Source organism: Barbus barbus (assembly GCF_936440315.1).
Source record: "Barbus barbus genome assembly, chromosome: 8".
NCBI lineage: Eukaryota > Metazoa > Chordata > Actinopteri > Cypriniformes > Cyprinidae > Barbus > Barbus barbus.
Window position 1 is genome coordinate 3,546,504 of NC_136736.1, and position 10,618 is coordinate 3,557,121.

The 10,618-nt window shown below is 37.4% G+C and overlaps 1 protein-coding gene across 1 annotated transcript; it reads left to right on the top strand.

Moving 5' to 3' along the window:
• Positions 1-476: 476 nt before the first annotated feature.
• On the top strand, positions 477-1,938 carry LOC306873760 (gremlin-2-like; the record flags this gene model as incomplete). The annotated part of the gene is made up of 3 exons (XM_079423242.1): positions 477-514; positions 715-1,102; positions 1,663-1,938. The coding sequence occupies 3 exons, from the start codon at positions 477-479 to the stop codon at positions 1,936-1,938; spliced, it is 702 nt and encodes a 233-aa protein (XP_079279368.1).
• Between the last annotated feature and the right edge of the window lie 8,680 nt (positions 1,939-10,618).

The following is a 10,618-nucleotide window of genomic DNA, read 5'->3' on the forward strand; positions in this document are numbered from 1 at the left end:
TTTAGCCTGTTTAGCCGTAAACACATAAGTAAGTGATTATTGTGCATAATGGTTTTTCACTGTGAAATTAGAACAATTTCGTAACCGTATTAGTATTAACGTTCTTGTTTTATAGAAATCATATCTTGGTCAATTTAGCCTATTTTCGTAAAACGAATAAGTGCATAGCCTACATGGGTAAAAAATGCTGCATGGATGCTGCTTAAGTTGTAAAACGAAGACTAAAATAAAAATGTAGGCCTACTGAATACTGATATGAAAAAAAGTGAAAAGCACACAACAGCTAAGCCTTTCAGTTCCCACGGTGTGATATGAAGAGATGAAAGGTGCACTTGTCACTACCTCACGAAAACTCACCTGTCACTCACAGCCATTATTCAGACAGGTACAATAGCTAGGCTATTTAAATAATAAATAGGCCGAGCTATAATAAAGCAATGATGACCAATCATCAAAGAACCCGCTGAGAGGATATAATGGTCAGCTCTGGCTTCATGTTCACAACGACAGCAAGGTGACCATACGGGACCTTGAACCGTGAGATTTCTCAACAAGCGACTTCTTCAGCGTTTTTTTCTTGAGCGACAGTGAATTCGAATCGAATTTCGAACCCTAGTGCGCAACATTCTCTAATTTAGCAAAAATGACGTTCCAAACCAGCTTTTTTATTTTGTTGTCAGTGGTCACTTTGGTTGGCGCTTTTTCCCTTCGCAGACACGTCGCGAAAGACTTTGAATCTTCCGGGAATGGACCAGACGAACCTATTCGGGGATCTGTCAGAGTTGTCAAACTAAGCCCTCCTTTTCTGCGACGGGCCGCCGGTAGTCACGTGTCGTCCAAAAACTCACCGAGTCGAGGCGCGTTTCCGGCTTTCTTGGCTCTCGGACGTCCCGGTCCGTCAGTCCTGTCCCATAACAAACCTGCGTCCCTGCTCCCTCGGGTGAGCGCGGGTAGCGCCAGCGCAAACGCCAGGAAGAAACAGGGTCTGGAGATGTGGCAGAAAGTGATGCACAACAGCGAGCGAAGCAAAGAGGCCGTGGCGCTGCGCATCAATCCCAAAGACATGACCAAACAGAGCTGTGCCGCAGTGCCCTTCACACAGGTAGCCTACATTCATTCGTTCATTCATTCAGACATTCATTCTGTCATTGTATGCATTAATGTATTTTTTTTTTTTTTTAAAGGACGCATTTTATTTCTAATTGATTTTGCATATCTATTATTGTATTAGCTACACAGGTGCTCAAGGGATTTTGTTATAGCATATATTTTTTTTATATTTATATATTTAATATAGGTCTAAAAAAAACAATTGAACTAATCATGTGTTTTTGTTTGTTTGTTTTTTCCCTATTTACACCGGGTTTTAAAATCAGACTTCAAAATTGAAATTCAGCTTACGTTGTTTGAAAAACAGGATTTTATTTTTCATACGAGCGACATGACCGTGTGTAAACGATAAGGATGACTAAATTATTAGCAAGTTGTTATTGTTATTACCTATTATTGTTATTGCTGTTGTTGTTAGTATTATTATTAACATTCAGTATATATTAATTTGTGTGAAAAAGCATGCTTTCATTTAAACAGGTAGGCTATTAGGCTACATTTAGGCTTGCTTGTTCTTGAGCCATATTTTTCAAAATGACTTTCTATTCGCAGCGAATAACGGAGGACGGCTGTGAGACGGTGACGGTTCACAATAACCTCTGCTATGGTCAGTGCAGCTCCATGTTCGTCCCGTCCAGCGGAGAGTCCCGTGGACAGCAAAGAGCGCAGTGCACTCGATGCAGTCCCTCTAAATCGCGCTCTGTGCTCGTACCCCTGCGCTGCGGGACAGAGGCGCGCGACAGGCGCGTCATGATCGTTGAAGAGTGCAAATGCGAAACAAGCAGTGAAGAGATCAAAGTTCAGAACACGGAAATGTTTCATTTATAACAGACATTTTAAAATTTTTATTGTAAAGGTTTTAATACCCATTTAAGTGCACCGATAGTGTGTGTATTTATAGGATTAGCACGCCACATAAATGTGGAAGGTTTGTGTTGTGTGTCTGATGAGTGACCGAGATTGGGTTCAGAAGGAGATAAACACGAGTCCCTGGGAATACAGGGAAAATCTTTCTGTGAACTGCCGCCTGATGTTCAGTGGTATCTTTGTGTTAACTGAAATGACGATGTTGATCTTGAGTTGAATTTTTTTTTAAAGAATCAATTTTATGATTACGTGTAATTTCTATCTTGCATGAATATGATTTCAGCTTTATTTATTTTTTTTTATTTTTATTTTTATATTAATTTAGGCTATTCTGTTGTTTTTATAAAGGATTAGCTATTTGAATAGAGTTAAATTGAAACACATTGCAACGACAGTAAAAATTGGTTTACTCGACTTCTTCCTACACATCATTAATATTGTAGATAAAAGTATTTGGTTACATTTTATTTTAAGGTGTCCTTGTTACACTGTAATTATACATTCAAGTGAGTAGCCTAATACTTACAATATGGTTAAGGTTAGAATTAGGGTTTGGCTTAGGGTTGCTTGCATGTAATTATGCTAAATTTATTGTTATTATAGAGTAATTGTAAGCATGTTATATAACAAGGACACCTTAAAATAAAGTGTTACTGTATATTTGTTGTATTTTGTTGAGACATAGGCTACACTGTAAAAAAAAAAAGTTGAGCCAACTTAAAATGTTTAGGCAACCAGCTTCAGCAGATTTTTGAGTTTTCTCAACTTGTTGTTTTAAGTTCATAAAACAACAAGTTGAGAATCTCCTACAAAAAAAAGTGGAGTATTAAATGAAAAAGGTGCTAAATCAATAAAACATCTGAAAGAAAACCCGTAACCTAAGCCTGTATGTGCTTGTTTAAATGCCTCCTAATTCATTTTTATTCATATAGCCACAACAGCAAAGCAACCTATAGCCTACAGCTATTCTGTTCTTTGTGCTTGCTGTTGTATTTTATTTATATGTAGGCGTGCTTGCTGTTGTATTTTTTTTTTATTTATAGGTTATTGCCTGCTAATATAGACAATTATTAGGCCTATATATTATTGGAAGTTCATCAATGGGGTAGGCAATAGAAATGTATTGATCGTCTTGCAGCTTAGGTAAACAATAAAAGCAAGAATCTAGTTTTCTGCTTTAATGAGATTATAGTTTAAACATAAAAATGCACTTTAAGTGTTGTCAGTCTTTGTTGCTGCCAAATCACTCTTTTCAATACTGCGGGATCCTCCCTATAGGACAGCTGCACTTCAGTCCTGAACCTGTTAGAGAAAAAGTTTTATTCATCGATTTTCTGGCACTTGGCTGGAAAAAAGGTCGAGTTTGCTCATCCTATACGAAAAATCGCCGGAGGGAGAACAAGGGGGGTACTTTGGAAGTCTGTCAAAACCGCTTCTTACTGTAATTTGCATTGCGTACGAAATTGCCCCCTCCATCTACTCCTCGCATGTATTCTGGATTTTACTGACAGTTCTGGGCTGTGCAGTGGTTAATGAGGTAAATTTAAGTAAATTAATAATTTATTTATTCCAAAGTGGTTCCTCGTGCAACAGATGTGGAGCCTTTTATGTAAGTTGCGAAAACGCTTTAAAGGGCGCTGTTGCCATGGCAGCGCTGAACAAGGTTGGGGCTGTTTTTAGTATTTGGGCGCACGCTTCACTCGTGCCAAGAACCAGAGCTTCGGGAAATCTAACCACCGTCGGTAAGCTTGTTAAATGACAACAACGCGAACCCGGGAGCGGCCTAGTATTTGTGTAGGGTTGAGCAAGCAAAGAACGGCGGGAAAATACGCCAGAGAAACGCGCCATTAAAACTGCATTAGAGTAAAGTGGTTTGTGGTTAGTGCGATCGCTAGCTTGACAGGATCGGTTTATAACAGAGCAACCCGGGGTGGTATATTGGTGTAATAGGCAACTAGGGAAATTTGATTAAAGCATTACAAAGAAATAAGCTTTTACATTTGCTGATATTAATAAAAGCCTGTGTTTGCATGAACAGCCGTAGCTTACAAAAACTAGTAGCTTATAACTTGTCACTCAGCCCACCTTATTGTGTTTGTTAAGCCTGGTTTAATATTCAGTCGCCCCACACATGCCCAGCACTGCGTATCTCCTGAGAGTGGACCAGTTGGACTTTTGCATATTGAACCTTTTTAATAATGTGGCACGGATTGAGGCCTTTGAAATGCGGACTTGAAGCCGGTCCATGGGTGGATGGTAGATTGGTTGGACCTGACAGCTCTAAGCATGGTGAGAGGGGCCGCGTTCCTGCATGCCTTAGGGTCTTTAGTGTGAAATGCCAGGGTAAACTTAGAGATGGTACGGTTGCAATGACACGGATGTGGCATAGACGCCCAGGAGCAGCTGGGCAAGGTTGGCACAAGGTTGCCATTGGGAGTTTGTGCCACAGGGCACCGCCAGCTTCCAGTGCTGCAGTTGAATCCTACAATTCTCCATTACAATTGTACATTGAGTTGCCTTCAATTCACGTCCAACCTGCAAACCCCAAAGCAGCTGTAAAAGCACACAGGGCCATGGTTTTTATAGAACACATTAATTCACATTCTATGGTAGCAAGTTAGCTAATTGTATCTAACTCTGAAGAACGTGCAGACAAAAACTTCTGGCTTTAAAAGAAATTGAAGGAATAATTCATTTAAATGAGAACTGTGTATTTACTTACCTGCATGCATTTCCAATTGAGGTGGAAACACACCAAGTACCGGTCCAAAGTCCCTAGTTCCTGGGGTGGAAACGGGGGTTAAAGTTGTTGTTTTTTTTCAGTGGAACACAAAAGGAAAAATGGACAAAAAAATATGCTTCTGTCAAGCTCCAAAAAATACATAAAACACAATAAAAGCATCATAAAGGTAGACAATGTGACTTGCGCTATATTACACATGTTCTCAAGTCAATATGCAGGATCTCAAGAGTGCAAGACAAAGCAAGTTATTTATGTGGCACATTTCATACACAATTTTGATTCGAGTCGAGTTTAAAGTTACATTTTTGAACACAAAAAAGTTCAAAAATAGATTAAAATACATTTAAATAAAAGGCCATAATTGCAGTTTATGTTCATTCACAGAAGACGTATAGTAAAAGCCTCACTTTTCTCATTTATTCTCATGTACATGCACAAATGCATGCAATTTTCGGTCTTGGTCTTTGACCTGTGGGATGTACAAACATATTAATTAGACATTATAGATTAAAGCCTGTGAGATGCAGGTGATGTCACATAACAACTCTAATTGCATTAATTAGGGTAATTAAGGCCAGACATTTGGCGAAAGCATCTTGTAAATCCCTGCCTGATGTCATATGTTCCTGTCGTCTGCCTCACCGTGCCATGTTTCCGAGCTCAGCGTCCATGTGTGCCGGTGTCTGCTGGCATCAGGATAACTGTGTTCATTTACCCTGAGAGAGCAGGAGACATACGCTCTGTTACGGCGCCTAGTGAGCTGCCTACATAGCTATATTTTAAGGCATAATGTGTGCATTCCCAACATGAAGGCTGTTCCAAAAGGTAGGCAGTGTAATTCCTCTGACTTCTTAGATATGTATTGTTAAAAAAAAAACAAAGCATTGATGAAAAATGGTCCATGGTCTATGATTTCATGAAGAACCTTTATCATCCATGGAAACTTTCCATTGCACAAATGTTTCTTATAATGGTAAAAGGTTCTTTAAATTATTAAAATGCTCTTCACACGTAGAAAAAAATTAGTTCTTGTAAAAACTGATCTCTGAAAGGTACTTTAGCGGACCAAAAATGGTTCTTCTGTGGCATTGCTTCGAAAATCCTGACTTGTAACCTTTATTTTTCAGAGTGTGGGCAGTAAACAGCAAGGCCGCTCACAATGTTTTGGAACAGATGCATATATAAACATTAGATTCTAGTGTCTGAAAATATACAAAAAAAAAAGAAGATGCAGCAAAGTGGAGAAATTATGAATTTCTTCCAGGAATGTATGCCAGGTTTTAATGGGGAGAAGCTCATTATTTGTCTTTTCCTCAGCTTTCGACACGTGGCTTTTGAGTGCACAAGGGGAAAGAGGAAAAGGAAATGGAATTCTCTTTAAGAATTCATCACTCTCAGAGATGCAGGAAGTGCCCGTGGGAGCCATTTTGTTTCTCAAATTGTGCTGAGCGGAGTGCAGCGAAGAGAGAAAATCTGGGCACAGATGAGCGTGCATTCTGAATGTCACTTCGACTCCAGAGAGTCTCTAATTGATTTGGGACTTTGATTCTTCACTCATTTCGAGATCACAATGCTCAGAGAGGTAGTGAGCGACAGCCGTAAGCTTTTAAATGTCTTGTGTTAAACATGGCACAGATGCCGTACAAAACTTTTTTAAAAGAGCTGTGAGAATGTGGCAGTGTTTGGAATAGCGTGCTAACATTATCATTTTGCAGTACATAGTATGTACACATAGTAATTGTTTTTTTATTGGCACCTATGGTTCCATGAATAACCTTCAACATCCATGGGAATTTTCCATTCGACAAATGCTTCTTAACAGTGAGAAAAGATTATTATCACAGTAAGAAAACTTTGGTTCTTTTAAGAACTGTTGATCGAAAGTTTCTTTGGGGAACCCAAAATGGCTCTTCTATGGCATCGCTGCAAAAACCTCCTTTTGGAACACAGTGTTCTCAGTTTAGTAAACAGTATAAATTAGTAGTAACCATGCTAACTTTCTTACAGTAACATTAGTAGAATGTCCATTCAAAGTTGTCTGGTCTTTAATAATGTTTGTGAAACTTTAGCACAAACATGTTAATTACACTTTTTACTTTTTTTTTTTTTTAAACGCTGTCATACTTTCGGAAACGTTCAGAACGTTGCGAAATAAAAAGTTCAATGTTTCCTCAATTTCCGTAACATTTGCATAACCAAGAAAGAAAGAAAAACTAGAGGTTTTAAATGTTCAGAGAACATCCAGAAATAATATTTTTGAATTAATTTAGAACTTTAGCAAAACATTCTTAGAACATATTTTTGTTATCAGAAACGCTAGTATTCCATTCCAAACCCAATCTGTGACTTAAAATCAAAAGAAAAGTCACTTTGCATGTAGAGTAAAGGACTGGATGTGAATTTGCTACCAAATAGAGAGAAAATAAAAGGTCTAAAAGGTTTGAAATGAAATGTTCAAGAGATTCTGGCCTGCTTTACTGCTGGATTTCATCCGTCCGCTGTGCCTAACTCTGCTGGCCAGGCTGGAGCAATCGTTCCACCAGCCTTGCACTGTCTGCATGAAGATAAATGAGACAATTAGAGCTTCTCTGTTATCAATTAAACATCCAGGACGGCTGTTTTACATCAAACACTGCAATTGTGATTCACTGTGAATCCAGATTCTTTTGTTCAGACTCCCATCGGGCACCAATCTAAACTGAGAATGCCAGTTTTAGGTAAATTGTTTTTTTGGACATTGTTATTCGATTTTCATGGCCAATTTCAAACGTTTTGGGATCTTTTTGTTTCGGTTCTGCTACTGTGATTGCCTAGAATTCAAGCTACCACACACACATGCACACAGAACGCGTATATATGGAAGTGGGAGAGGGGTCTCGGGCTACAATTTGGGGGGTGCAGGTGGCGCTAAGCTGGTATGGGCTCTGCCCGCTGTCCCTGCACGATGCCAGCGTGCTGCACGCATACACACACATACACAGATGATGCCAATACCATCTGTCATCGGTGAGAACATCTGCAGCTCAAGGTGCCCTTGTCACCCATAGTTAAAGTAACGAGAGTGAGAGAGAAAATACAACTACAGATCTTATTAGGATCAAGCAAAATGCAACTCAGCTGAAATAAACCTACATCATGTTTCGGGAATTGTTTTGTTTGCTTTCATAAAGCTGACCAATTCAACCCTGTTGCAAAAGTCATTGTAAGATAGGCCTACATGACCAAACTATTTTATTTGTGGGAAATATAATTTTATCAATAAACCAAACAAACCAAAATGCTGTTCCATACTAGCTTGCCGCTATGGACTAAAATCTTAATTCAGACTAAATCTGGTCATTGTTTTTTTATTATTATTAGTAGTAGTAGTAGTATGTTTGCAAAAGTTTCCACTGATATGTTTACTGAATATTTATTGCTAGGAAAAAATTATATTACACAAATCAAGGTTTCAATCTGCATTCATATGTCCCTATATTTTACTATCAGACTTGAAGACAGATATGCAAATATGCTAATATGAAATAAAACTATAATATTTAATTTCATCCTTTTTTTAAAAGTAATTGGTAAAAGTTTATTAACGTATTACCTTACATACACTATAAGAAGTCTATAATAATGATTTAGAGCGGTCGGGACGGATTTCCCGGGAAAGTGCATCTTCCTAGAAAGAATTTCTGGCTTCTATAACGCCTGTATGGTGTAGAGAAAGGTCCAGTAGCGTATTTTTAGGATATCTGTCTTTTTCTTTTTTCAATTATTTATAGAGCCCAACTTACATAATTAACTAAAGCCGTAGTGTTCAACCGTAGCCTAAGTAACCTGCAGTTTTACGTTTTAGCTGCCAGAGGGCTATACATTAAACAATTAATGTCTTTAAATTACATACAAAAATACAATAATTAAGATGAATGAATTACAAATTAATAAATTGTTTTGTTTAATATATAACTCACTTCTGGGGACAATTTATTTAATCAAAACAACAACTAAAATCATATGCACACTTACTTATAGGCATACTTTGTCAATGCATTCTTTTGGAAAGTTCTTAGTTTTTTTCTTTTTGTTCTGTTCCTGTTTTTTTTGTTTTTTTTGTTCCTTTAGAAACACAGATGGTTTCTTTTTCATCTCTCTATCTCGCACACTGCCTCCCACCAACCGACAGGTGCAGAATAAACACTCTCTCTCACACACACACACACATGCAGACATTATCAATGACATACGTCTCCTGAGAATGACAGTAGTCCAGGGCATTAAGACTCTGCCAAGCTGAGTTTGGCTCTGTAGGGTAAGTCTTTTGATAGAAACACCTGCAAGATGGCTGAGTTTATCTTTAACGCCTCTCCTGGCTTTGGCACGCACACTATAACATGTTGGAGACAAGAAAAACAGAGGAGAGGGGGTTTTTATTCTGCTTAAGGTTAAGTGATCAGTAGGACTGTGTATGTGTGTGATGGGGTTTCAGGGCTGAATAGATCCGCTCTCATACATACGCACCTTCTGATTAAGTGTTTATATGTTTTTGTACATGGATATGTGTATATATGAAGTGTGTGTGAAGCAGATGGCATGGCTGGGTAACTATGCCAGTCTTTCAAATATATTCAGTGTAGTGCTCCATCTGTGACCCTGCATGCCAAGACCTGGCCTGACCCTAAATCTATAAGGTGTATATAAATGGCATATTTATGTCACAGATTTTTAATGATATTCTTTCTTTCTTTCAACACATTAAAACACCCCTGAAAACTTTTTACAATTTCTTCATAACAGTTTTTCTCCTAATTAAAAACAAAAAAACAAATAAAAAAACCCTTTAATCAAAGTTATTATAATTTTTGAAGGATATGATATGTGAATATTCATATTGAAGGATATGATATGTGGACAAAAGCAAAACAAAACACAAAACAAACAAACATAAGGTAAACAAAATCTTATTTTTTTCTATCAAACTGTAATTTTGCTAAACTATGCAAATAGTGTGAAAATATTTAAATTAGGCTGTGTATTTAGGATAACCTACACGTGAGATTTGAGAAAAAAAAAAAAAATTCAATCACAGAATTCTATTAAACAAAATTTCTAATTTGAGATTGATATCTAATGTTGCCCATTGTTTTTAAAATTAGTGAGAATGTGAAAATGTTTTTAGAGTTTCTTCTTCTTCTTTAGTTATTAAATCCACAGAACTCCATAAAAATAATCCAAATATGAAACTATCAGCAGACATGCCTAACAGTTTGAGTTCCAGTTTGCTGAGTACAAAACTAACAGAAGTTATGCACTTTTATTTAAGATGAATACGTCGAGTGTTGTATTAAATCCATGAATCCACTAGAGGACGCCAAATACTATTATGAAAAGAGAAAAATGGTCACAGATAACCTAGGCTACTGACAACAAGCTACAAAACAAGCAGAAATGTCACCCCGTCTCCATTTATGATTTATGATCCTCTGACAAGTGAGTGTATTTTCTGTGAACATGTATGACTTATGAGGGACAATTAAAAAAAATCACTATTTGAAGCTCTCATAAATCTGTCAAACCATGTTTTGCTTTAAATCTACTAATGTCAGTAGGTTTGTTTGATGTTTAAACTGGGCTTTAGCATATATAATCACCAGCAAACACAATGTGCATCTACGGTCCGAGATCTCGCCACTGATGAAACATCCATGCTGTTCTGTTTAAGTTTATAATGTTTGGAGAGACCTCCATGTATATGTAAAAAATCATTTAAAATATATTTTCCATTTACATTTTTTACAAGGTTGCCTTTATTGACCCAAAAGACCTAGCAGACAGATATTCCTGAAGATTTCATCTTTTATATAATAAAATATATGCAAAATAGTCTCTGTTTGCAGTCAGTTTGACCTGCAA